The sequence below is a fragment of the Chamaea fasciata genome, unplaced genomic scaffold (genome assembly GCF_029207755.1).
Source record: "Chamaea fasciata isolate MVZ Bird 193981 ecotype frontalis unplaced genomic scaffold, bChaFas1.0.hap1 SCAF_1, whole genome shotgun sequence".
NCBI lineage: Eukaryota > Metazoa > Chordata > Aves > Passeriformes > Sylviidae > Chamaea > Chamaea fasciata.
In genome coordinates, this window is record NW_027094086.1 from 152,634,044 (window position 1) to 152,661,512 (window position 27,469).

The 27,469-nt window shown below is 50.8% G+C and overlaps 1 protein-coding gene across 1 annotated transcript in view; it reads left to right on the top strand.

The window, feature by feature from the left end:
* Positions 1-27,469, top strand: part of SMARCC1 (SWI/SNF related, matrix associated, actin dependent regulator of chromatin subfamily c member 1) — a 64,195-nt gene that overhangs the window by 5,472 nt on the left and 31,254 nt on the right. Inside the window, exons 2-20 of the mRNA XM_066202484.1 lie at positions 88-207; positions 3,270-3,355; positions 6,680-6,761; positions 7,571-7,663; positions 8,964-9,033; positions 10,148-10,217; positions 12,066-12,141; positions 12,860-12,985; positions 13,353-13,471; positions 13,928-14,052; positions 14,769-14,828; positions 15,537-15,574; positions 17,044-17,165; positions 17,596-17,667; positions 20,986-21,099; positions 21,812-21,965; positions 22,220-22,333; positions 23,983-24,042; positions 26,846-27,104. Of these exons, the coding sequence (XP_066058581.1) occupies positions 88-207; positions 3,270-3,355; positions 6,680-6,761; positions 7,571-7,663; positions 8,964-9,033; positions 10,148-10,217; positions 12,066-12,141; positions 12,860-12,985; positions 13,353-13,471; positions 13,928-14,052; positions 14,769-14,828; positions 15,537-15,574; positions 17,044-17,165; positions 17,596-17,667; positions 20,986-21,099; positions 21,812-21,965; positions 22,220-22,333; positions 23,983-24,042; positions 26,846-27,104 (1,960 nt within the window). The remainder of the gene's footprint in view (positions 1-87; positions 208-3,269; positions 3,356-6,679; positions 6,762-7,570; positions 7,664-8,963; positions 9,034-10,147; positions 10,218-12,065; positions 12,142-12,859; positions 12,986-13,352; positions 13,472-13,927; positions 14,053-14,768; positions 14,829-15,536; positions 15,575-17,043; positions 17,166-17,595; positions 17,668-20,985; positions 21,100-21,811; positions 21,966-22,219; positions 22,334-23,982; positions 24,043-26,845; positions 27,105-27,469) is intronic.

Sequence of the window (27,469 nt, forward strand, 5' to 3'; positions counted from 1 at the left end):
GAGGGAGCTGGGGTGTCAGCACTCAGCCTTCACTCACACACCAGCCAGCCTCTCCTCAATAAAAATGAGCTTTTTTTTGTCTTGCAGTACGTTCAAGCGGATGCTCCTACCAATAAAACCTTGGCTGGGCTGGTGGTGCAGCTGCTGCAATTCCAGGAAGATGCCTTTGGAAAACACGTCACCAATCCTGCCTTCACAAAGCTTCCTGTGAGTATTTGGGGTTCCCACTGTGGTGTCGGTGCCTGTGGGACGTGTCTGGGGCATTGGGGCATCCCTGCTCCAGCCCCAGGCTCTTCCTGAGGCACCCTCTGGAAGGGCTGGAATAGCACACGTCTCCTTAGCGCAGATTTCCAGCGTAACACAGCTTATTCTCTGTGTGTTTGAAACGATTTCTGGAATGCTGTGGGAAGATTTTAATTTCTGCTGAAACTCCGCGTACTTCCTCACTTTGAAGTCAAATGCGGCCTGGTGCATCCGAAACGGAGCGAATAAAATAAACTTCCCAAGGCAAACAAGCCTCCATTAGGTGTTTCGGTTGATTAAACTCCAAACTGGCAAAGTTGCCAAGGCTGAGAAATGACCCTTTGCAGCACCTGGCTGCTCCAGGAGAGTCCTGCAGTCCCTTGGGATACAGATAGCCAGAAAAACAAACCCCAACACTGTGAGGGCTGCTGCTTTCAAACTGCAGCCAGGAGCCCTGGCCACCACCCAGAGGGTCTTGTCCTGGGGAGTGTGAGTGGAGGGCAGGGAATCAGCCCAGGGAAGGACAGAGGGATCCGGGAGGAGAGCAGGGAATCAGCCCAGGGAAGGACAGGGGGATCTGGGAGGAGGGCAGGGAATCAGCCCAGGGAAGGACAGGGGGATCTGGGAGGAGGGCAGGGAATCAGCCCAGGGAAGGACAGAGGGATCCGGGAGGAGGGCAGGGAATCAGCCCAGGGAAGGACAGAGGGATCTGGGAGGAGGGCAGGGAATCAGCCCAGGGAAGGACAAGGGGATCTGGGATGAGGGCAGGGAATCAGGCCAGGGAAGGACAGGGGGATCTGGGAGGAGGACAGGGAATCAGGCCAGGGAAGGACAGAGGGATCTGGGATGAGGGCAGGGAGTCAGGCCAGGGAAGGACAGGGGGATCTGGGAGGAGAGCAGGGAATCAGGCCAGGGAAGGACAGAGGGATCTGGGAGGCGGACAGGGAATCAGGCCAGGGAAGGACAGAGGGATCTGGGAGGAGGGCAGGGAATCAGCCCAGGGAAGGACAGAGGGATCTGGGAGGAGGGCAGGGATGCCAGCCTAATGCCAAGGCCCAGCTGGGTGATTTAGGGGAGGTCTGTGGGCCAGGACAGTTGTCCTAAACCTGTAAGTGTGGCATCAGCAGGGAGGTGTGTGCTCATCTTTGCCACGGGCCACGTGCTGGCATTGGGGCTTTGCCTCTGGGGCTCCTCGAGGTGGATTTGTAAAGCTGGAGTCATTTATAGCCAATCAAGATGTGGAAGCCAATTGAAACTGAAATTGGCCTGAAAACTGTGGGCAGAACTCCTGTGGTTGTGGTCCATGTGGTAGGACAACGCCTTTTTCTGTTCTCCGCAGTTTTCCCCCAGGGGTTCTGCCCCTGTAACCTCTCCATGGGGCTGGGATGTGCACACTCCTTGTCTGGAAGGTTTTTCAGAGGTGAATCTCAGAACAATTCCCAAACTCCTGGGGTGAATCTCAGAACAAATCCCAGATGAATTTTAGAAGGAATTGTTGCCATTGAGGATGGTGAGGCCCTGGCACAGGGTGCCCAGAGCAGCTGTGGCTGCCCCTGGATCCCTGGCAGTGTCCCAGGCTGGACAGGGCTTGGAGCACTGGGACAGTGGGAGGTGTTCCTGCCATGGCAGGGGGATACTGGATGAACCTGGAGGTCCCTCCAACCCAAACCATTTTGGGATTCTGTGAATCTCCTTTCTGTGAATCTCCTGGTGCTTTGGAGTGCACCCAGGAGCACCCCAAGGTGCCGCAAAGGTCTCAGCACCTCTCCTGATCCCTCAGTGATAATGGGAAGCTTTAGGGATGGAGGGAACTTGGCAGAGCTTTATTTGGACGTGGCAGCAAAAGCCATAAATCTGCCCACATTGCACAAGTGCATAAGCCACCAGAGTGCTGCCGAGCCTTCAATCAATTTGTCTTATCTTAAAAACGGGCAATAAACGTTGCAGTGGCATCATAAAGATGTTGTTCCTGTGTTTGTTCCTGCTGCTTCAGAGCTCTAATCTGGTCAAATTTGCTCAGGTTAATTTACCTCCCTTGGATCTCTTACTTCCAACTCCTCAGTGCATCCTCAGGAATGTTGCTGTTTGTGGGGGATCTCTCTTCTGCTCCCAGCAGTAAAGCCCTGGAGGTAACCAGAGCCTGGCCTCTGAACAACTTCCCAAATTCTGCCTTGTGCTTTGTACAAGTCTTTTATATTTATTGAGGAACACAAAATAATCCCCGATCAAAGCAAATCCCTTCAGCTGCCCCATCCTCCTGTCTCCATTTCCAGGAAAGCCCAACCATCCTGACCAGAGAGACCAGGAAAGATGCAGATACAATTCCAGACTAAAATGTATCAGAAAAATCAAGATTTCTGTGCAGGAAGCAGGGTTATTTTTTGTTTGTTTGTTTTTTCAATAACCTTTCAGGGAAAGGACTTGGTGGGACTCCTGTAGCTTCCAGCCTCCTCATGCTCCCGTTTGAATGCTGTGGAATTGCTGCTTTGGGAATGGGTGACTCAGGTGTGCTCTGCTAAAAGGAAGAGGGAAGAAATGAGCTGGGTTTGGTGTTTCAGGGCAGATGTGCAGCTCCTGCCAAACAGCTTTCCATGTGGGAGGGATGTGAGCGTGGAATATCCGAACCCTGCGTCGGGTGCTCGTTTCTGATCATCTGGTTTGATGTTCTCATGCAGATGAAGAGCTGCTTCCCTGACAGCTACGATCTGAGGTTTAATTTCCCATGAAATAGGTGTTCAAAGAGTACTTTGGATTTTTACAGCTCTACAAGGAAGGCACTTGGAGCTTTCAGATACATCAAGTTCTTGTGAACACAAAAATATTCTGCTGAATCCAAATGCATTTAATCTTCAGGAAACGTTCTGAAAGGAGAACCTCAAACTCCAAAAGTGTTTCATCTGAAAATTAACTTTCCGTTTGATACGTTTTCTGTCTAAAACTCAGCTAACCAGTATGTATGCGTTTAAAATAATTGCGTAAGAATCAATGTCACTGTTTTTCTTTGTGTTTTTTTTTTTGGGTCCCAGGCAAAGTGCTTCATGGATTTCAAAGCTGGAGGTACATTATGTCACATTCTTGGTGCTGCTTACAAATATAAGAATGAACAGGGCTGGTAAGTTTTTATTTGTGGTTTATACACCTTTTTGCATGAAACCAAGCACATGGATTGCTTATGCAAACTACCTGAAGTTTAATCCTTCCTGGAGAATGGGGCAGGCAAGGCAGTGGAGATGGGAAGAGGGAATTTTTTTTCCTGTTTTGCTGATGGTAGCTTTTTAAAGACACGCCCCCACACTTCTAAATTTAAAGAGAAGTTAGCCAAGTTTAAGGTTTTGGGCCTGCAGTTGGAGTTAATTACAAGTTTGAGGCTCTTTTTTTATTTCTTGCTGTCTGACTGAGAAAATGAGCCAGAATTGGCGTCTCACATCTGTGAGATGTAAATCTTTGTTGCTGTATTGATGATTTGGTTTAGTTGTAATTGGGAAAGCACGAAGCACTGCAGATTCTGATAAATGCTCAGATTTCCATTGCTCCAGAAAATGGGGAGTGTAAGCACTTAGAAACTCTGCCCCTGGAGCTGTCGATACTGGGATGAACAATATCCCTGTGACATCCCAGGAGTGGTTTAACCTGGGTGTTAAAGTTATAATCCTCTTCCCAAGGGAACAGCAGCACAGGATCATAAAATCCTGGGATGGTTTGGGCTGGAGGGGCCCCTAAAGCCCACCCAGTGCCAGTCCTGCCATGGCAGGGACACCCTCCACTGTCCCAGGCTGCTCCAAGCCCCATCCAACCTGGCCTTGAAATTGCTGGTTTTGAGAACATTGGGCAAAAAATGAGGATGGAAAGTCAATAAATGTAAACAATCAATAAATTTAAGCAGAGATTGTTAAAATCCACAAACTTAAACAGTTTGGATGCGATGTTTGCAATCTGTAACTGCATTCCTGGAATTGACTGAGCTGTTTTTACACACGAGAGCCATTTAAAAAGTTAAAACAAAGTTGTTTGAGAGTGATTGGTTGCTTTTAGGAATTATTTATATTTAAATCTGCTCTGAGGTGGATATATCAGGAATAAACCACTCTCAGGAGTTTTCCTATTCCAATCTTGAATGGGCCAGGCACCTCTTTGCAGCGTGCTTTATCAGGAGTGTCTTGCTACCTCTTTGCCTTAAAGATGCAGGAATTAAATGGTTCCAACTTCAGGAACATTTGAGTATTTCAAGAAAATCTGGTTTTCTGTCCAGCCCAGGCGAGCTCTGGAGCTGCCTCCTCCTCCCCTGTCCCTCCCTTGCTGCTGCCTCAGGATTAGCGTGGGTAGTGCCTGGTGTCTGTGCATGGGGGGCTGTAGTGAGCAGTAATCCTGCACCTTAACTCCCAGGATCAGCCCTAGAGCCTGGAATGTGTCCCTCACTGACTCCACCAAATAATCCTGTGCTGTTTGCCTGCCCTGTGATTGATTTGATTGTTGGATGCTGTGCATTGTCGCTCCTGCTTTAACCTGTTTGTGACTGATCTGTCTTATAGGAGAAGTCCCTTTCCTCGCCACAATAGGTATGTCTGAGAGCTGGACATACCTGGCCCAGCCTGGCACAGGGAGTCTCTTAAGCTGAGGACAGCAAGGATTAGTGCCATTTTATCCAAATGGGCAGCTAAAGCAGTGCTGTTGTTAATTGATGTGTCGTTGTCCTTCTCTGGGTTGCTGAAGCAGGCAGGGAGCTGGGGGTACGCAGCGTTCCGTGGGTGCACGCTGCAGGTTTTGAGCAAAAAAAAAGAAATTAAATTCTGGTCGTGCCCTGAGTGCCTTTGCCTCACAGGTACCAGGAGGCGTGTAGGTGTTTATTTGGCATTTGTCTCCCACGGAGCCATTCTGGGTGCTTTGCATACAAACCGTGGCTGAATACTGGAGAAGGGGCTGGATCTTGACTCAAAAATCCTCTGTATTGTAGGGGTAAAATACTTAATTAACAGTGACCCGGCAGCCTGGATGCCTGCAGGTCAGGGTGAACTTTCCAAAGCACACAACAAGGTCACGAATTCCTCTTTCAAAGGCTGATTCCCATAACTACGCCAGGTTGGATGTGTTTGCCGTGTCCTCAGCGTGAAGGGCAGTCCTAAAGTGCTTTAGGGCAGAGCATCCCCCCTGACAGAGGATGTTGACAGAGGATGGTGACAGAGCTGCCCAGCACCTCAGAGTGTCCCCACAGAACCACCTGCCTGAGCTCCTCCCTCCTGAACATCCCCGGAGAATGTGGTGGTCTCAGCTGGGCTGTCGTGTTTGGCCCAGCGGGGTCACAGCCTGCTGTGCTCACAGGGCTTGGGGAGCTGAGCTTTGCTTTCCTTCACCTTCTCTGAGCATTCATGGACTGGAAAAAGCGGCTCTGTTGGTGGTCACAGGGGTGTGTTTGTAGGAAACCCCTTGGCTGTGGAATGAGCGGTTTGAGCCCATCGGTCCCTCGTGGGGAGGATGTGCCCAGCTTTCCCACTGCACTGGGTGTGCAGGGCTTTGGATTTCACACCCCAGGGAGCCTTTCCAGACTCCAGCAGCAGCGTGCCCCAGGTCGTGTTCCACACCCGAGAGACGCAGCCTGAGGGCTCAGCACCTCCTCTCCACCACCTGGGAGAGGCTGGATCCTCAGGGCTCAGCCCCATCCGTGGCAATCCCCCTGGAAGTGCTGGATGTGGTGAGGGGCTGGTTTGGGGCTGGCCTTGTCCCTCCTCAGGCTCTGGGGGTCACCACTCAAATCCCTCACTTGGGTTCCAGACGTGTTCAGGGGTCAGGTGGGTACACCAGAAGGAATCTGGGGGCTCTCCTGCTGCTTGCCAGGAGGATTTCTCAGGTTTTGTGTCCTCCCCCCATTTCTGATGGACAGATCTCCACTGGCATCGCAGTAATTGTGGTGATTTGTCCGTGAAATGACAAAATCCAAGCCCCAGGGTCCAGTAAAGGCGGTGATAAAATGCTGCCATGGATTATGAGCTGCCTGTGTTCTGGGGGGTGGTTTGTTCTCACACCAGGAGAGGAGTTGCTGGTTCTCTGGATTCCCAGGACTGGTGGATGGGTGCCGCTGGAACTGAGAGAACCGTGAGAGCCCATTCATGAACTTTCTCATGAAATCCATGATGGTTGTGTGTTTAATTACCCCCTGTGACTGTGGTGGCGTGCACGACCCTGCTGCAGGGTTGGGTGGACACTGTCAAACCTTCCTTTTTCTCCCTGAACATCTCCCAAACCAGCTGCGTTTGTTGATTTGGTTCACTGTGGTTTTCTTGCTCGTGAGGGTGCCAAGCGCAGCAGAAACAGTTGTGGCTGTGCTGGAAGTGTCCTGCCACGATCCAGTGTTTGTGTGGAGCAGGGGAAGGTTCTGGACTGCTGGCAGCTGGGGACGTGGAGTTCTTGTTTCTCAATATTTCTCCCTCGTTTCCCTCAACAGGAGGAGGTTTGACCTGCAGAATCCCTCGCGGATGGATCGGAACGTGGAGATGTTCATGAACATTGAGAAAACACTGGTGCAGGCAAGGACCAGCACCCTGCCCAGGGCAGGGATCAGTCACTCCCTGGGCACTCAGGGAAGGGTTTCATCCTGCCCTTCTGGGGGAGTGTGGGACCCTCCCCTCCCTCTCCCACCCTGTTTAGTCACAATTTCACGTTTTCACTTGAAAAATGCGGAATATTTCCCTCTGTGGATGTGCAGAGGGTGAGGAAAACCTGTTGTAAGGAAGGAGAAAACATCCCAGATATCCCCATGTCCCTGTGGAAGTGGCACCCTTGGGTCTGGGTAACTGCTCCTGTCCTCTCCCATTCCAGGGCTGACTTTCAGTTTGACCCAAACTGGCCTTTTTCAGGTCAGGATACATTTTAGTCTCACTTTATGAAAAGTTGTTATCTGTACCCGTTAAGCAGCTCTGTGAAATGTAATTTGAAGTTTGGGGGTTTTTAACTGCTCCATGGGGATAATGTATGGGTTTTTTTTTCAAGCTGTGAAGCCAAGTTCAGTGTGTAGTGTAGTCTGAACATAACTTTCAGATGTCTGTTAGGAGTGGAAACGGGAAGAACGGCCAAAAACAACAATATTATCACAAAAAACCCTTGCCCATGTACAGTGGTTGCAGTGCATGATTAAAAAAAAACCCCTGGGCTGGGCTTTCCAGTGTGAAGGGAATGTCCCAGTCCCAGGGCTCCTGGAGCTGGGATCACTGTCCTGTGTCGCCCCCTGCTCTGGGTTCCATTGGAGTTCCAGCGCTGGGGATTTTAATAGGGACATTCTGATTTTTGCCACGGATCACCTCCTAATTCCTTGTTCAACTTTGCTGTTCCCTCACAGAACAACTGTCTGAGCAGACCAACCATCTACCTCATTCCTGACATGGAGCTGAAGCTGGCCAACAAGCTGAAGGACATTGTCAAACGTCACCAGGTGGGGTGTGACACAGCCCGCTTGTGCCCGGGGCTGCTCAGCTCTGAGGGGAAGCCCCTGGGGCTGTCAGAGGACACAGGGCAGCAGCAGCAGCAGCTCACCTGTGGAATGGTTTTTATCCTCCCCTGGAGGCTGAATCCTGGCTGTGCTCTAAAAGCAAAGCTGGCCCTGCTGCCACGTGGCTCTGGGCGAGCTGGGGGCAGGCCCAGGTGATTTATTGCTCAGTACAGGTTTGTCCAAACCTGAGATTGAGGCAGGGAGTGAGGCAGCTGTTCCAGATGTGGGGGACAGCTGAAGGAAGCTTCACTCTTGAAATGGTCACTGGTTTTTGCTTTATTTCACTCTTTCATTGCTGGTGCTGAGCAGAGCCCAGGCAGCCTCAGAGAACCAACATCTCCCCCTCATAATTCCAGGTGCTAAAGGATGATTTGAGCAAGATTAATGGCTTCATCTCTTAAAAACATGGACACGTTCTCCATGTCTGGAAAGAAATACCCTGGAATGTGACCTCTGATGGCTTTTGTGTCAGGACAATTCACAGCTGTAGCCAGAGAGTTTCTTTTCCAGATTTAATGTATTTCCTGTGTTGTGGTTATGAACCATTGTCTCAGCCTCAGTCGGGCAGATTTTCACAAGTTGCTCTTAATTATTTGGCTGATTCAGGATGAGTGTCATTGCTTAAATTCGAGTGAATGAGTCAATTTTCCTTTCATAAAGGAAGTCTGTAGTGAGCTCCACGCTGTATCCATGAGTGATTTAAGGGATTTTTAAAGCAGCTTTGTCTCTACAGGGATGTGAAGAGATGAAAACAGAAATTGTCCCTAATTCTGCTTTTTGGGCTTTCCTTTGCTCTGCCTCTGAATTTTTTATCTTGTCACTAGCTTTGCTTCCTCACTGTCTTGATTATTTTCATTTTTTCACCCTTGCTGTCACCTCCCCACTACCCCAGCCCAGTGCCTGTGGTTCCCTGGTATCCCAAATCCTCCCTGCTCCAATTTGTTATTTTCCAGCTCCCTCCTTTGCTGTTGCTCAGAGCTGCCCCTGTTCCCTTTCTGAGTTGTGGGAACTGTTGCCCTTCAGCCCCTGATCCCAGAGTATCCACATCCCACTCCCACAGTGCTGTTCTAATTCCTCCTCCCGCTGCTGCTGCTGTCCAAGGATGGGATTTGCAGCTCGTTGTGCCGTTAAATAAATCTCTTACACGTTTATGGGATGTAACTTCTGAACACCAGCTGAGTTTTGGGGTGATGTGTTGAGGGTTTCTCATGCAGTTTCTCCTCTTCTTCCATATTTCCCACAGGGAACAGTCACTGAGGAGAAATCCAAGGCTACCCACCATGTGTATCCAAGTCCTACCTCAATGGATGATGGTAACCTTCTGAGACAGTTTGGAAGTGGGAATAGTCCTGTAAACAATGCCTTGAGAAGTTATGGAAGTGTTCACCACAAGTGTTCCCAGCCTGCTCCTCAGGAACACTTGCTGCATTATGGATATTAGGCTGGATTTTGGGGAAATTCCACCCCAGGGCAGGGGTGGAGTCCCAGTCCCTGCAGGGATTTCAGAGCTCCTTGGATGTGGCACTTGGGGACATGGGGCAGTGCTGGGGAATGGCTGCACTCTGTCATCTTGGAGGGCTTTTCCAACCTCAGTGATTCCCTGATTCGGAGTTCCTGGCTGTCCAGGAATTCTGTAGGGAATGCTGCTACAGTCCTGGTGTGTGTGTGTGGCAAGGAGAGCTCTTCGATGAGGCTTGGCTGTGTTAAAGTTCCCTCTGCCTGCATGGAGTACAAGGTCCAAAAAAAGCAATTCCACAGCTGCCTCTTTCAAATAGCAAATAACAAAAAGTATTTCTTCCTTCTTTCATCTTAAATCCGTTTAATTACCTGGTGGATCACTGTGCTCACGCCCAGGTTGCACAGACATCAGCAAATCCCTTTCCCACATTCCCTGGCCTGTGCTGGCCACTAGATGGAAGTGCTCCCTGCAGTTTGCAGGGATCAGGAATGGTTTGTGCTCTGTCCCTGTGGCAGCACCGTGCCCAGGCTCTCAGCAGGGTGGGACACAGCTCTTATGCTGTGGGGAACAGCCCAGAATTCCAGCAGGGATTAGAAATGCAGGTTCACATGCTCAGGATTTCTCCTGGAATGCTTCTCTGGGCGCTGTTCTCGGGATTGGGGTTGCAGGGTTTGGTACTGGGGATATTGGGAAGGAATTCCTGACTGGGACAGTGGGCAGGCCCTGGCACAGGGTGCCCAGAGCAGCAATGTCCAGGGCCAGGGCTTGGAGCAGCCTGGGACAGTGGAAAGTGTCCCTGCCCATGGCAGAGGAGGATTTGGGATGAGCTTTAAGGTCCCATCCCAGCTCAGGCCCCGAGCAGACCTTTAGCAGAGGGGTTTGCAGTAACCTCCCTCTGAGTCACTGTAGAAAAGTGAATTATTTTGCTTTTCCCTCCATATCTGACCTGGATCTCGTTCCCTTTGCAGATGAGTGGTTGAGACCTGTGATGAAAAAGGACAAGCAGGTGCTGGTACACTGGGGCTTTTTTCCAGACAGGTAAAGCAAATCCTGAGTCTTAACTGTTTGTTGATGGAAGAGGCTTAATCCCAATGTGCAAAGCCTGAAAAGAATGAACCATTGATTTAAAATTGCAATATCCACCTCCGTTTGTGGCACTGGCAGGTGGGTGAGGCTGGGAAAGGAGTTCTGCAGAGCCACAAGGAACTGGTTGGAAATGGAACCCGGTTTTAAAGCTGGAATGAGCCCTCCCTTAAACTTTAAAGGGAGAACTTCCAGTCACCTGGCTGAATTTGACAAAAAGATTTCACTCCAGGGGTTGTCTTCAGTCAGGTGCAAGTGACTGCTGAAGCACCCCTTGGAGAAAGCTGCCCTGGTGTGTTGGAACATGTTAAAATTCAATGTTTGTGCTGTTAGGAACTTGCAATAACTGGTTTCTGAGCCCAGGCTGTGGAGGATCAATCAAAACATTGATAACCCAGTATTGACTTCTATTTAATTAACTTTTTCAGGCCACTAAAATCTGTTCACACACCAAATTCCTAGGAACTCTGTCTCTTGTAGGGCTTTCAGTGGAGGAGAGCAGTTTTGTTATTCATACAGATTACAAACCTTTAAATACTTTTTTTTTTATTTCTATTGATGGGCAAGCTTGTATTGGTGTTTTTAAACCAGCTACACACAAAACCATTATAAAACCAGGAATGCTGTGTGCACATCTTGCCTTGCACCTGACCTCTCCCTGCTCCTCAGCACCTGGTGTTGGTTACAAAGTGCTCTGGCTTTTGCTGTTGCTCCGTGCAGTTTGTTAACAAATAGACTTTTGAGGGAATAATGTGGAAGAGTGAATGTAAAGAATGAATGGTTTCTAGGACAGGGTGCAGCTTCCTCCCTTCCAGGAATCCAGCAGCTCTTGCTTTGAAGTCAGAGAACAGAATGAAGTGAATTAAGTTAATGGCAGGGTTTGCTTGGGTGACTCAGAGCTGCCTTTGCCCCCTGAATCTCTCCAGATTTGCACTTGAAGCTGGAGCTGCTTCACTGAGAGGGTTTTTAAATTGAATGTGCATTAGATGCCCTGGGGCCTTCCCTCTGCACTGCGTCCAGTTCCCGTGGCACAAAGCAGGATTGTTCCCTGTGGGAAGCACTGCAGCCTCAGCAGTGGGATCTGTGTGTGCCAGAACTGCTGGAAATCCCTTCCTGGGGGTGCTGGTGGCTGAGCTGCTCTCTGCAGCCCCGGCAGTGGGATCTGTGTGTGCCAGAGCTGCTGGAAATCCCTTCCTGGGGGTGCTGGTGGCTGAGCTGCTCTCTGCAGCCCCAGCAGTGGGATCTGTGTGTGCCAGAGCTGCTGGAAATCCCTTCCTGGGGGTGCTGGTGGCTGAGCTGCTCTCTGCAGCCCCGGCAGTGGGATCTGTGTGTGCCAGAGCTGCTGGAAACCCATTCCTGGGGGTGCTGGTGGCTGAGCTGCTCTCTGCAGCCCCGGCAGTGGGATCTGTGTGTGCCAGAGCTGCTGGAAATCCCTTCCTGGGGGTGCTGGTGGCTGAGCTGCTCTCTGCAGCCCCGGCAGTGGGATCTGTGTGTGCCAGAGCTGCTGGAAATCCCTTCCTGGGGGTGCTGGTGGCTGAGCTGCTCTCTGCAGCCCCGGCAGTGGGATCTGTGTGTGCCAGAGCTGCTGGAAATCCCTTCCTGGGGGTGCTGGTGGCTGAGCTGCTCTCTGCAGCCCCGGCAGTGGGATCTGTGTGTGCCAGAGCTGCTGGAAATCCCTTCCTGGGGGTGCTGGTGGCTGAGCTGCTCTCTGCAGCCCCGGCAGTGGGATCTGTGTGTGCCAGAGCTGCTGGAAATCCCTTCCTGGGGGTGCTGGTGGCTGAGCTCTCTCTCCTGACCCCGTAGCTACGACACCTGGGTCCATGCCAATGAGATCGATGCGGAGATCGAGGATCCCCCGATTCCAGAGAAGCCCTGGAAGGTGAGTCTGGCCCAGGCCTTCCCAGGGCTCCTGTGCTGGGGCACTTGGGTGTTGGCAGTGCTTTGGTTGTTCCTGCACTCACTGTTAGCCCTGGCCACGTTCTGTGTGTGCTCCTGAGCTGCAGAGTCTGGGCTGAAAGGACCTTGGAGTCTGTTCAAACCCACTGGAGCACAGGATTTTGGAGCATAAACCTTACCAGGAATGTTCAGAGAGAATTGTGTGAAGTATTAATAAATCAGTAAGGAATTGTATAAATGACTCTAAAGCACCAGAAGTTTTTTCAGCTGTGTAAACCAAACTGTATGAGTTAAATCCAGACAGGTGGTTTTGTCTCTCCAGGGAATGGCCAACCCTTTCTCATTTTTTGGTGTGTTTGTGGCACACCTGCCATGGGCATCTGTATATTTAGGAGGTTTTGATGGTAATTTTCAGCATCCAAGGCACACTGGTAACCCCAAGCTGCTGTCCCAGCACTCAGAACTGACCTCACACTTCAGGAGGCCTGAAAATGGTTGAAGAGCAGAGGTTGAATTCTGGGTCCTGTTCATCCTTTGTGGTCTTGCCTCGTGACACTGCCACGAGCGTGTGTGAAACCATGGGGAGAGATGGGGACAGTCAGATCTGCCAAAGCTCAGGGAATGCCCTTCATCCCTGGGAGGTCTCTCATGGAGTTTCTGCTTCCCAAAGCATCAGCCTCTGGATGTCTCCTGTCCTGCAGGTCCATGCCAAGTGGATTTTGGACACTGATGTGTTCAATGAGTGGATGAATGAAGAGGATTATGAGGTGGATGAGAACAGGAAATCCGTGAGTTTTCGCCAGAGGATCTCCATGAAGAATGAGGAGGTGAGTGGTTCTCTGCTGAGGGGGACCTGGAGGGACAGGAATGTCCTTCATCTCTGCGTGGGTGGAGATGGAGAAGGGAGAGCTCCGAGCCCCTGGCAGGGCCTGAAGGGGCTCCAGGAGAGCTGGAGAGGGACTGGGGACAAGGGATGGAGGGACAGGACACAGGGAATGGCTTCCCACTGCCACAGGGCAGGGCTGGATGGGAGATTGGGAATTGGGAATTCCTGGCTGGGAGGGTGGAGAGGCCCTGGCACAGGTGCCCAGAGCAGCTGTGGCATCCTGTTTTGGGGTGGGTTAAGGAAGGATGCAGCCTCCAGCTCTGCAGTCAGAGAATTTGGGATTGACTCAAAGCTCTGCTCCCTCCCAGCCTGTGCGGAGCCCCGAGAGGAGGGACAGGAAAGCAGCAGCCAGTACAAGGAAAAGGAAACATTCCCCTTCTCCACCCCCCACTCCCGTGGAGTCCAGGAAAAAGACAGGGAAGAAAGGGTGAGTGTCTGGAAGTTTCCAGAGGCCTGGAATTTGGGGTGAAAAGAAACGAGGAGAAATTCAAGAAATGCTTTGGGGAGCGCTCTGTGACCTGGGGTTCTGTAATTACTTCTGGATAGGCTTGAGGGATTATTCCTGAGCAGTTCGTGCAGTTCCTTATTCTACCAATGTTTTACCCAAATGAAAAATTAATTATGGGGTATTATGTGTGGGTATGGAAGGGGAGACTTCAGAGACGAAAATTCAGGTCTTGTTTATGGACCTCTTGGGCTCTAATCAGACAAACCTGGAACTTTATCAGGAATGAATTGATAATCTGAATTCCCCCTCCCAAGTGTAAAGCCTGAGTTGGGGTCTGTGAGGAGATGTGGGGCTGCCTGTGTTCCCAGAATGGTTTCAGGAGGGTTTGAGCCTCCTGGCACATCTGGCAGAGCCCCTGTGTCTGCTGTGTTCCAGACAAGCAGCTCTCTATGGGAAAAGGAGGGGGCAGAAGGAAGAGGATGAACAGGAGGATCTCACCAAGGACATGGAGGATCCCACCCCAGTACCCAACATAGAAGAAGTGGTACTTCCCAAAAATGGTAAAATACGAGAGCGCTTTGGGCTCTTGGAATGTTTAAAATTAAACTGCGTTAAAGTTGTGTATGTATTTTGTCAAATCTTTGAAATTCTCCGTGGCCGTGGGGCAGGTGACCTCTGCCCGTGAATTTATCTAGGCAGGGATGTAAAAGCTGAAAAAGGGCAGCAGAGTCACCTCCCTTTGGCCTTTTAAAATACAAAACTGCATTTATAAAAGACGCTTTTAAAAATAGATTTGCAACAGCCTACTTACATGTTTCATTTCACCTGTTCTTGTTGGGGGGAATGGAGTTTTCTGGAGCAAAATATTTCCCTGCCAAGTCCCTGGAAGAAGGATGTTAAATGAGTGGAAAATGTGCCACATTTCGAGTGCTTTTAGTCCTTTTTCAGGGAAGTGTTGATGTGGGCAGTAATAATTCTGGGAGAAAGAATTCCTTCTGCATCCTTGACACCAGATTGTTTTATTTTGGGGATCTCTCCATTGGGGTGTCCCTTGGTTTGGATCTGCCAAAGCCTTGCTGTGTGTTGGGCAGGTGGGGAGGTGCGGGGTTATCCTGGGCAGATCCCGCTTTGTGTGGAGCTGGGAATGCAGGGAAATGGGACAAAGGGGCCCTTGTGCTCCCGTGTGAACTCCTGAACTGCAGCGGAGCACAGGGAAATCAGGCCAGGCTGGAGAATTCCCTGTCTGCTGCTCTCTCATCACTCCCCGTTCTTGCAGTGAACCCAAAGAAGGACAGCGAGAACACGCCTGTGAAAGGAGGAACCGTGGCAGACCTGGGTAAAGCCCCTGCCCCAAGCCTCACCCTCCAGTCCTTAAAATACATTTTAAGTATTTCTAAATCTCTCAGTTTGAAAAGCAATCCCTAGTTCTGCTATTTTGTTGAATTAATTCACATTTCATACATAAACGAGTTCCAACGTACCAACTCTTCTTTCCACTGCAAGGCTTGTTCCCTCATAAGCTATTGTTATTTTTATTTCTTTAATATGTCATACAAGCTCTTTTCTAGTAGAGGTTTTTGGTTTGTTTTTTTTTTACTGGGAATCAGGGTATTGTTATTTTTATTTCTTTAATATAGCATACAAGCTCTTTTCCAGCAGAATTTTTTTTTTATTTTCCCCTGGGAATCAGGGTAAATCACAGGTTCCCTGAGCTTTGCTGAGCCTTGACGTGAGACACAAACTCATATCCCATATCTTATTATACAGGAGTCACCTAGGACACTGGGAAGGGAAGTAATTAATTATGGATTCTGAAGTGTTGAGAAATTCTAATTATCCTTCCTCTGTATCCTTACCCATTCCCTGGTCTGGGATAGGTAAAGGTGCAATTGCCTGAGTGATGTGGGATCCCTTTGTTTCCCTTCTCCCTTCCCTTCCAAAGGAAACCAAATATTCATTCCAGTTAAACAGTTGTGTTGCTGGAAAGGCTGGTGAGCGTTTAAATGAGTTTATTGGTGTGTTTCTCCCTGTTTTTACCTTTCAGATGAGCAGGATGAGGAGACAGTGGCGACTGGAGGAAAGGTAACAGCACCTGCTTCTTCCCAAATCTGGGAACAGCTGAGATTGTAGAATCCCAGATGGTTTGGGTTGGGAGGGACCTTAAAGCCCATCCCATGACACCTTCCACTGTGCCAGGCTGCTCCAAGTGTCCAGCCTGGCCTTGGGCACTGCCAGGGATCCAGGGGCAGCCACAGCTGCTCTGGGAATTCCATCCTGGCCCCTCACAGGGAAGGATTCCTCCCCAGCATCCCATCCAGCCCTGCCCTCTTTCTCTTCAAAGCCGTTCCCTGTGTCCTGTCAAGATCCTAATTTCACCTTCAGTAGCTTCACCTGTACTCATTTGCAAGGGATCCATAAGATCAAATCAGTTGCTGCAGGATTGAGGGTTTGTTGTTATAAAACTCTCCAGAGACTGTGGGATTACTTGGTATTTTTAAATCTAGCGTATTAAAAAGGAGGATGAGGAGGAGACAGATGCCAAGAATTTTCCAAGAAGCATTTTTCAGATGAGAGGTTTTTCAGAGGTTTTGCCTTTTTTTTTTTTTTTAGGTTTTAGGACTAAACCTAACCCCTGCTTTGGCTTCCTGTTCATTTCAGTAGAGCTGCAGGGGTAGTTTCTGTATTGAATTGCATTTGTGGCATGCCAGGCACTATTTTTAACAGTTGTCAGATCACTGAGTGTGTTCAGCGTGATACCTTGTTGTCTTCGGGGGAGCTCAGTCCCAGATAAAGATCCAGTGTTGATCCCAGTGACTCCTTAGGGCCCGGCTGTGGGGCTTGGTTGTTTTTAACGTTGCTCAAACAACACCTGAGGTGTTTTGTGCAGTTCTTCTTGCGTCCTGACGCCGCGTGGCTGCCTCCTCTGTGCCCTCCTCGGGATCATTTGGGCTCAGGGGTTGGCGTTTGCTGCATCTGGAGCTGCAGAACAGCAGCTGTTCACGGGAGGCTTCTGTGGGGCACAGAGAGGGAGCAAAGCTCTCCCTCCCCAGGGGTGGGCACGGAGTCTGTGTGGCCTGGGGAAGCTCCTGTGCTCCCTTGCTCTGCCGAGTCCCCTCACTCACTCTGCTGTGTCTCTTCTATCCCTGTGTCCCCTCGCTCACTCTGCTGTGTCCCCTCGCTCTCTCTGACATTCCCCTCTGTCTCTGTGTCCCCTCACGCACTCGGCCATGTCCCCTCACCACCTGCCATGTCCCCTCTCACTCTGCTGTGTCCCTTCTACCTCTGTGTCCCCTCGCTTGCACTGCCATGTCCCCTCACTCTCTCTACCATGCCTCCTCTCTCTCTGCCCGCTTGCTCACTCTCTGCCGTGTCCCCTCACTCTCTGCCATGTCCCCTCACTCTCTGCCATGTCCCCTCACTCTCTGCCATGTCCCCTCGCTCTCTCTGCCATGTCCCCTCACTCTCTGCCATGTCCCCTCACTCTCTGCCATGTCCCCTCGCTCTCTCTGCCATGTCCCCTCACTCTCTACCGTGTCCCCTGTGTGCCCCAGGAGGACGAGGACCCCAACAAGGGTGACCAGAGCCGCTCCATTGACCCGGGGGAGGACAATGTCACCGAGCAGACCAACCACATCATCATCCCCAGCTACGCCTCCTGGTTCGACTACAACTGGTGAGAGGGGACCGGGGGAGGCTGCACTTGGTTTTGTTTTCGCGTGAATCCGCCTGGGAGCTGAAGGAAGTGGCTCCTCTTTAGGTGTGGTTCCCAGGTTTTGTGTTGAAATCTTTCTGGCCATTCGCAGGGACTGGGAACGAGGAAGAGAATTTCAAACAGCAGAGATCTGCGCTCTGCCTCCTCAGCAGTTTTTGCTTACATTGATTTCCCTCTAATTCCCACCTTAACTCCTTTCTCTCTTTTCTGTAGTCTTTCCGTGACCGTTCTGTGTTTGTCCCTACTGCTGAAAGCCTTTTTATTTTGCTTCAGAACTTGACTTTGAGGAGAGGTCACTGATTATAGAGGGAGGATATTTGTTGCAGCTTGGAATCCCCCTTGGAATCAGGGCTGTTTCAGGATCTGAGGCCTGAACTGATTTTTGTTGCAGTATCCACGTGATCGAACGCCGTGCGCTTCCAGAATTCTTCAATGGGAAAAACAAGTCCAAGACTCCAGAAATGTGAGTAAAACCTGTGGATATGGGCAGGATAAAGGAGCTTCCCATTCCATAAATCCTGTGGACACAGCTGGGTGTGTGAGGTTGATGCTCCTGTAGGGCCTGAAAGAGGAACAGAGCCAACGTTTGGACGTTGCTGTGGTAGAGTAAAAGTTTAAACATCACAGTGATATTTACCAGTGCTCGTCCAGGTAAAATAAAACTGCCTTCCCCCAAGTAATATTGGAACAAAATCTTGAACTCTGTGTGGTACAGGATGTGATCAACTTCCAAAGTCGTGTTAAAATGTCATGAAAGGTAGAAATGGAATAATCCTCCTTATTCCTCCCTCTCTCCTCGTGCCACGCTGTATTCCTGTATTTCCATGCCTTGTAGATCCTGTCTCAGGTTGTGGAGTGAATCTTCTGGTTTGGGTTTGGTTATTCAGAGTGATCATGAAAGGCCGTGGATAAATGAGAGCTGGTCAAAGGCTTTTGAACAATATGCTTGTTTCTATGGAAATGATCCTAAAACCTGAGATTTCACACCAAAAAAAATGCTGGATTTGGACACCAGCGTGTGCTGGTCAGTGTGGGCAGTGGGACTGGCCTGCTTGGGGTCACCTTGTCTTGGTGTCACACCTTGGCCTGGTTGCAAAGCTTTTGGGGATTTTAGAAGGTGGTTTTTCAATCAAGTACTGAAGGGAGTGTTTGAGGTGTTTCCTCATCGTCCTGATGTCATCTGGGCCCCTCATTGCTCATTCACAGCGTTCCATGGAATCCCAGAAGGGTTTGGGCTGGAAGGAACCTTAAAAAACACCCAGTGCCACCCCAGCCATGGCAGGGACACCTCCCACTGCCCCAGGCTGCTCCAAGCCCTGTCCAACCTGGCCTTGGACGCTGCCAGGGATCCAGGGGCAGCCACAGCTGCTCTGGGAATTCCATCCCAGCTCCTCCCCACTCTCCCAGCCAGGAATTCCTTCCCAGTCTCCCCGGGGAGATTCTCCAGGGGAACATTGCCAGGAGAGGAGAATTCCTGCCGAGATTGTCCTTATGCTGGGATGTCCCACCTCAGGTGTGGCTGTTGGTCTGTGATGCTTCAGGTCTGATAAAGAAAGAGAAATTAGAGGCTGTCCTTTTTCCTGGGGCCCTCGTGGTGTTTGTCCCCTGGCCCAGGAGGTCCCTGGGGTGCAGCCAGGCTGTCACTGAGCCTGTGACAGGGCACACGCAGGTCTGGCTGAAACAGCAGGTTTCAGGTGGAGGAAAGGGGAGTTTTGAACTCTGAACGAGATGAGGCACTGGGATGGGGCCATGGGAAGTTGGGATTGCTCTTTCTTGTCCTTCCTGGACAAAGCCCTAAGAAACCTGGTGAGAATTCATGGCTTGAGTAGGAGCTTGGCTCAGACGGCCCCTGAGGCTCCTGGCACCCCCAAGGATTTCCAGTCCTTGTCCTCACAGCTTCTCTGCATGTGTGAGTGCAGAGTAACCGCAGCTGGAGCCCCAGCATGGCCTGGGGGCACAAGAGACTGTAAAAATCCTCTTGTCCCACTCCCTGCCTGTCCAAAGTGGGCTTGTTCCAGAGTCCACCCAGCACTGACTCTGTTCCAGCAGATTTGCTGCCCAGGAAATTGTACTTTGGGGGTTTCTCCGAGTGAGAGGCGGCAGACAGCTGGAATGTGGAGGGAATGTTTCTCTGCTGGATTTCTCTCCCTGTGATTGTCACTGCAGGCCCAGGTGCCCTTCTCCAGCTGGCATCCCACCATCAGGGCTCCTGCTGCTCCTCCCGGGCTGCCACTGGGTACTGCCTGTGAGAGAGGCGGGCTGGGGACTCCTCCCAGTCCTCATCTCATCCTGCAGATCTATTTTTGGTGCCATTTCGGGGTTGTGGGAGTAGCACGTGGTCCTGGCTTTGTGTTTTCTTTTGAAATAAAAGAGGACCAGCCCTCTGAACGGAGATGAGTCGCCTCCGGCTGAATGTTCAGGCCAAAACACCGTGTTGGAGGAGCTCACCCAGGTTCTTGCTTGTGACAGCAGTGCCTGGGGGTGGGCCCTGGCTGAAAAGGGATTGAGCTAAATCCTGCTTGACTTTTCTTCTCACTGCTGACAGGGTTTAGCTGATGGGTCGTGTCATGGCTCAAAACCATCTCCCTTCAGAATAAACCTGGGGATGTTTCTGCTTCGGGCTTCTCTCTCCACCTCGTGATGTGACCTTTGCTAATAAACACTAATTCCTGCAGCCAAGACCTGTTCCTGGGCAGGTTCTCCCCCTCCTCCCCTGGAGCATTCAGGAATGTTCCTCGGTTTTCCTCTGTGGGAGAAGCTCCTTTTTGTCTCTTGCCTCCCAAACATCCCACATGGAGCCAAACACCTACTCCAGCAATTTTCTTCCAGCCAGTTGCCCATATGATTTGGTCAGGAGGAAGATGTGGGATTTTGGCAGGGACATGTGCTTGCAGCATCTGCCTGCTCAGGCCTTGCCTGGATGATTTATATTTTTGGTTCCCAGCTGCTTCGCACACTGCATGTGAAACGTTCCCCCCTGGAATTTTCCAAAGGCAGAAATCGGCTTTAAAACCACAGCTTTACATTGGATACTCGCTTAATAAAATCCTGGAAGAGTTTGGGCACAAAAGGACCTTAAAGCCCATCTCATTCCACCTACCTGCCATGAGCAGGGACACCTTCCATAGCCCAGGTTGCTCCAAGCCCCATCCAGCCTGGATGGTGCCAAGCTGTCTTTGGCAGATGGGTTTGTCCCCTCTCAAGAGCAGGGCTATCAATAACTTCATGGCAGCTTATTTTCTTCAGGATAACTTGTATTAGGAAGCATCAGTATATTCCAAAACCTTACTGAAATGGGGGGAATCTCTCAGCGATTGTTTCTGCTCCGGCTGTTGCCAGCTGTGCTGGCTCTGGGCTCTTGTCCTCTGCTTTTCAAAGATCTTTTCTTCTCCGTGCTGCTGTTCTCCAGCCTTTCCTGCCTCATCCCTTTGTCCATGAAAAACATCCATCCACCTCTGCTTTTCTGGGCAGCTTTTTTTCTTTTCGCACAGGGACACACGAGGATTATTTATCCTGTTCCTGTGTGCAGACCAGACCCCTGATTTTCACCCTGCAGCTTCTTCTCCGTCGTGGGAATATTTGGTCAGCGACCAAAGAGATAACTGCGTGATTTACAATTTAGACGTGTTTCCACGTGCTGCTGATCCAAACAGGGGAAAAGCCAGAGCCAAGGAGTCTGGGGGAGTGTGAATTCCCCTTGTCTGGGGGGTGAACATTAGGATGCCTGCTCTGGGCTGTGCTGGAGGTGAGGGCACACAGGTTGGTGTTTGCTGTGTTGCAGATACTTGGCCTACAGGAACTTCATGATCGACACGTACCGGCTGAACCCGCAGGAGTACCTGACCAGCACTGCCTGCAGGAGGAACCTCACTGGGGACGTCTGTGCTGTCATGAGGTGACAGTGGGGGCTCTGGGGCTTTGGGCTTGGAGCTTCTGGAAGTTTCCAGGTGTCAGCAGCATCATGGAATAACTGAGGGGGGAAAAGCCCTCCAAAGGTTGAGTCCAGCCCGTGATCTGTCCCCACCAGAGCACTGAGGGCCACATCCAGGCCTTCCCTGGATGCTTCCAGGTCACCTCCCTGGGCAGCCTCTTCCAAGGCCTGAGCCCCCTTTCCATGGGGAAATTCCTGCTGCTGCCCACCCTGAGCCTGCCCTGGCCCAGCCTGAGGCCGTTCCCTCTCCTCCTGTCCCTGTTCCCCGGCTGTCCCCTCCTGGCAGGGACTTGTGCAGAGCCACCAGGTCCCCCCTGAGCCTCCTTTTCTCCAGGCTCAGCCCCTTTCCCAGCTCCCTCAGCCCCTCCTGGGGCTCCAGCCCCTTCCCAGCTCCGTTCCCTGCCCTGGACACACTCCAGCCCCTCAGGGTCTTTCTTTGGGGCCCAGAACTGGACCCAGTCAGGCTTTGGTCTATACATCCCACTGCAGTGCCCTCAGGTGTGTACCCAGCTCCTGCTCTGGGATTTGTTTTCCTCTTTGGGATTAAGGAAGGACTGGAGGAGCTCCTGGGTGTGGATTTGATCCAGAAACATCAGCTTTGTCCTTTTGTCACCTCCCGCACGAAGCACAAGCGAATCTTTGGCGGCAAAGACTGGATTTGTGCTGTTGTTCTCAGGGTCCACGCCTTCCTGGAGCAGTGGGGGCTCATCAACTACCAGGTGGACCCCGAGAGCCGCCCCATGGCCATGGGGCCCCCCCCGACCCCCCACTTCAACGTGCTGGCCGACACCCCCTCGGGGCTGATGCCGCTGCACATCCGCACCCCGCAGGTGAGCCCGGGGTCCTTGGAATGTCCCCTTCCTGCCCAGCTGGGGAATTGTCCCCTTCCTGCCCAGCTGGGCGCAGCATCTGTGGCAGTTCTGTGCAGAACCACTCACACGTTGCTCAGACATTGGTTTTAATGTCTTGGGTTTGCGTTCAGCTTCTCTGTCCAGTCCATGTTCTGTTGAGTGTCGGTCTGAAAACCTTGGATCGCTTTTGATTCCTGCCCCTCTCCCCTTTCCCCTGTAACGTTTGTTCCCAGGTTCCAGCTGCCCAGCAGATGCTGAGCTTTCCTGAGAAAAACAAGGAGAAGCCAACTGACCTGCAGAACTTTGGCCTTCGCACAGACATTTACTCCAAAAAGACTTTGGCCAAGGCAAGTGTCCTGGGATCCTCCCTACAGCTCCCAGTGAGCTTTTATTCCTCAGGTGTCCCCCACTTTGTGTCTCTGAGGTGACTCCTGGTTTAGATGTCCTCCATCCCTGTGCAGGACACTATGGGGGGAGGTTGTGCTGGAATTGTGATTTTATGGGAATAAAGACATGGACAACGTCCCAGTCCGGTTCACACTGTCAGCCCTCAGATGCCAAACTCGTTGCGTTCCTGTGTGTCCTGCTGGAATGGTTCAGCATCCGCAAACCATCCAGTGATTTAGGACACAGCTTCCAGCAGGATCTCTGCCCTTCCTGTTTTCCAGGTTGACAACCAGGGAGCCCAATTCCCACTGCTTTGGGTGTCCTGGGGCTGTTGCAGGGGACCTTTGGGCGCTGTCGTTGCAGAGTGTTACACAGGATAATTACACTTGGGGGACATCACTGCAGTGACGTGCTGATTGCACAGCCTCCTGCCTTTCCCTGCTCCCTGGGGGTGCTGTGGGAATGCCAGGGTGCCTCAGCACAGCCTCCAGTGGGAATTGGGAATCTCCAGAGCTGGACAGTGCCTCCCGTGGGTGGCATCAGGCTAAATCCGTGTCACTGGTTCATTGTCCTCAGAGGTCACTGGTTAAACCTAAGATATAACTGTTGAAACACTATTTACCGCTTCAGACCATCCTTTAAAAACCCCACAAACCCAAACCCGTTCTGGAGGTATTTTTATGAGGCTGGTTCCATCTCACATTTCACGGATTGACTTTTTCACTCGTTAAGGGAGGTATAAATGTTCTCCACATTGATAAATCTGTTGCTGGTTCTGGGCTCTGGCTGTGTTTACAGGAGCTGTGAACTGGAGCAGGTTTGTTGGCAGATTTCCCTCTTTGGTTTCTGTGTGCCGGGGCTTTTGGCTGTGGGGAGCAGCAGTTGGGCGACTCACATTGATTAATGTTCTCTGTGGGTTAATGAGCTGTTTGAAATGCATCTGGAGATAACATTTATTATCCTAAATAGCCTCTTCCTTTCAGTCTAGCACGGAGCCATCCAATGGTGCTGATGTTCCTCAGCAGCTGCTTTGGTGCTGGGTCAGGGTGTCACAGGAGGGGAAGTTTCACCAGGAATTTGGGATTTTGATCCAATCTGAGCAGTTTACCACGAGGTGTAGATTTGGGAGCAGCAGCAGCCCTTGGAGCAGGGGATAGCTGGATGTGCAGATGATAATTTCTGCTGGAATTACTCTCCCCTCTCACGTAGCTCATCCTCCTGTAAAGAGTTGTTATTTCTCTACTGAGTTACTGATGAACTTAGAGATAAATTAACTCATTTTGGTCCAGCCCACTCTGTCTTCAGCACTCAGAGGGGGTTTATTATTCAGGAAAACCCTCTCTGCTGGGTGTGCAGGCACAGATCACTGGGATCCCTTTGCTTTATCTCGGGAAGGTGTGGTGGGAGGCTGGGATGTGTAACCCCCAGCTGTGCCTTCACTGAGGAGTAAATCACACGGAGCCCTGCATGGGGTGACCTGGGGCTGCTCAGCTTGAGTGGATCAGATCACAGATTCTTCCCTTTGCCTCCTCAGTGTTTTCTCCTGCAGGGTTTTGTGCAAGAAGTCCTGTGTTTCACCTTTTTTTTTTCCTCCTTCTGTCTTTTGTAGAGTAAAGGTGCCAGTGCTGGCAGAGAATGGACGGAGCAGGAGACGCTGCTGCTGTTAGAGGTGAGTTCATGAGGCCAAGCCAAAGGGGAGGAAACCAAAGCAGAAGGGGTAGTTCAGGCTTTAAAAATCCACAAGTGTGTGGTTTTTTGGAGTTAGATGACAATTGTCATCACGGATGCAAGAGTGTTGCTACCAAAAACAGCAGGCAGGAGCAGCTCTGTGAGAGAGGGGCTGCCTTGTGGCTGAGGTTTGGTTCTAAATTGGACCTGCAAGCCAGGAGTGAAGCATTTAAGAACTTTGTGTAAGTCAAGAGCAGGTTTTGCAGTGCAGAGAGGCGTTTTCATTCAGCAGGCCTCGCTGACAGCGTGAAATAATGTCAGTGGTTCAAGCAGTGGTAAATAGTTCAGGAAAAGGTTTACCTGGCACTCAGATAAATCCTGGGAAATTTTGATTTCCAAGCCTTGCCATAGCTGAGGGAAACAGCTCATTTTGGCAGCTGAAGTGGTTGGGGAACACTTGAGGCCACGGAGAAGGGAAGTTCTTTGGTTGCTCCTTCATCCCATCTGTCTCCTCCTCGTTTTCCTCGTAGCTGCACTTGAGGTGTTCTTTGAGCTTTTTCTGGAAGTCTGCAAAAAAAAAAATCCCTGGGATGATTCCACGAGGTGCCTTATAAGGCAGGCTGGTGTCCTCAGGTGGCCTCAAGTGAAGCTCTGGAGCACATGGGGGTGGCAGGACCTCCTGGAATTGCAGTGGGGCTGGAACCCTCCCAAGGAGCTGCGCAGGGTTCTGGGCTCTCACATCAGGGCAGTTGTTTCTCTCTGCTTCAGCAGAAGAATCTCAGCGGCCTGAAATAATTCCAAGTGCTGCCACTTCTGCAAAGAAAAGATCTTCTCCCCAGCTTTGCTTTCACAGGAACATTTTCCTGATGTAGCGGCTGCATGGCTGATTTCTTTCTTTGAGAGAAACTCTTTCAGAGTTCTGAGCATTCCAGTTTGGATCTCTGTTGTTTTTTTGGGGTTTATTTGCAGAGCTCAGAGCATACTGCAGTTGCCTGGTCGTTTCAGCTCTTTTGTCTTCCCATGTGTCGATAAACCCATTGAAAAGTTAATTTCCTGGGGAAAAGCCTGGAGGATGGACCTGTGTCGGTGCCAAATCAGCAGCTGTGATTCAGTCTTCACACATATGGAGTGTGGTCATCAAACAGCCAAAGTCTCCCTTTTTTCCCTATTTATTTTAGGTAGATATTCACTGTTTAGCCAATACTTTTCTCTTGGCACGTGGAAACATTTTGCTTAAAGGGTGTACAGAGCTAAGATGTTTCCCATGGCATTCTTGTAAGGAGAAACAAGGCTAATGCCTTGAGATACTGCCTTCTTTCCTTTTTTATTTATTTAAATATATTATTTAAATATTTAACATTAATAGTACTATTATTTGCAATTCACTGGTTTGGATGTTTTTTAGCTTTTGGCCATACAGTGCACGCTGTAGCCCAGTGAAACAATCCAGTTTCATATTCTGTTTTTAAGACAAACCAAAACCCCCCCTAAATCTTGAGATTGCAATTCTGTTTAATGAGTTTAAATTAGTAATGTTTTTGTTCCTCCTTTTTCCATGGACTTGCTCTATGAATAAATCAGTAAAGAGTATATCAGTTCAAGCATAAGCAATTCAGCTGTAACAAGCCAGCTCAGTCCAATTAAATCCTCAGGGTAGCTTTGGGCAAACAGATAGGCAGTGAAGTTCCAAATAATAAATCGTATCTGAAATAATTATTGGCCTTCTGCCTGTTGACTGAATAATTTGGGGTAGGAAATAGAGTTTTCCTCCCCAAACTACAGCCCCCTCTGTGTCTGCACGGCTCAGGCAGAGTTAAGTGCATTTTCAGCTATTTTTAGGAAGGACATTTATTGCGAGCGAGGGTTTGTCTGGCAGGAAAACAACAGACGGGGAAGGAGAAGGAGCAGAGAGCAGAAATTTGGGGCTTGAGAAGCAGAGCTGATCTCGTGTGCCGGCGGGGTTAAAAACAAAGACACGGGGACTGAGAGCCCAGAGCTGAAATTAGGGAAAGGGAAATAAAGGCTGAGCAGAGAATAAATATCTCCCTGAGTGTGACCTGCTGAGCTGAGCAGTCTCTCATCTCCTCAAACCCTGGAGGATCCCAGGGGGCAGGAGAAGGGCTCAGCAGGGCTTGGGAATGTTGATTCCCATGGTGGGGACCAGGCTGTCCCAGGGTCATTCCCAAGCCAAGGGCTTCTCCCGTGGAGCTCTCACAACCTCTCCTGGTGTTGCCCGGGGTCTTGAAATGGGAAATAGGATCACAGTGATGCCTTGGGAAGGCTGAGCTGGAACAGAGACTGGACAGAGCTAGAGAATAAAGTAGAGATTTATTGAAAAGCCTTTAGGATACACCTTGGGCAGGACAGGAGCCTGGCCAGGGCTGCACCCAAGGTGGACCCAAAATGGTCACAAAATGCATGACCGGTCACGAGGTCTTACATTTTTGTAAGTTTTGGTCCACTTGCATATTGAGGTTTAATTGTCCAATTCCAGCTGCAGGTGATGCAGTCCCATCCTTCTTGTTCCTCCCTTCAGTCTCCATTGTTTGTGCTGTTGGGTTGGAAGTTGTCCTTGGCGTGCAGCAGGAGAAGGATTTGTTTTATGTCCCTGCTGTGTGCAGAGCTGAGTGACGCTGACTGTGAGCTCAGAGCTGCACCCCTGGGCAGCACGGAACCTGAAATACATCAAAGCTAAAGCTTAAGGCATCACCCCAGTAAAACCAGTATGGGAAATCCTTTTGCCCACAACGGTGCTGGTCAGAGCAGGCCGCGTGTAGCCGCTGCTTTTGCCTTTCCTTTTGCAGGCCCTGGAGATGTACAAGGACGACTGGAACAAGGTGTCGGAGCACGTGGGCAGCCGCACGCAGGACGAGTGCATCCTGCACTTCCTGCGCCTGCCCATCGAGGATCCCTACCTGGAGAACTCGGACGCCTCGCTGGGGCCCCTGGCCTACCAGCCTGTGCCCTTCAGCCAGTCGGGCAACCCCGTCATGAGCACCGTGGCCTTCCTGGCCTCCGTGGTGGATCCGCGCGTGGCCTCGGCCGCCGCCAAGGCCGCCCTGGGTACGGCCAGCAGAGAGTCTGTCCCTGCGGAGAGAGGGCTGCAGAGCCCCCAGGGAGGGTAAAACATGGGAGGTGTCTGTCCCTGCGGAGAGAGGGCTCCAGAGCCCGCAGGGAGGGTAAAACATGGGAGGTGTCTGTCCCTGCAGAGCCCCCAGGGAGAGTAAAACATGGGAGGTGTCTGTCCCTGCAGAGAGGGGGCTCCAGAGCCCCCAGCGAGGGTAAAACATGGGAATTAGAGGGACAGGTTGTGTAGGAAAAGCTCTTCCCACGTTTGAGTTCTGCTGTCCTGAAATCCCGTTTGCAGCCAGGGTGGCCTGGGAGGCACAGCTGGAATATCCTGTCCAGGTCTGGGCTCCTCAGTACGA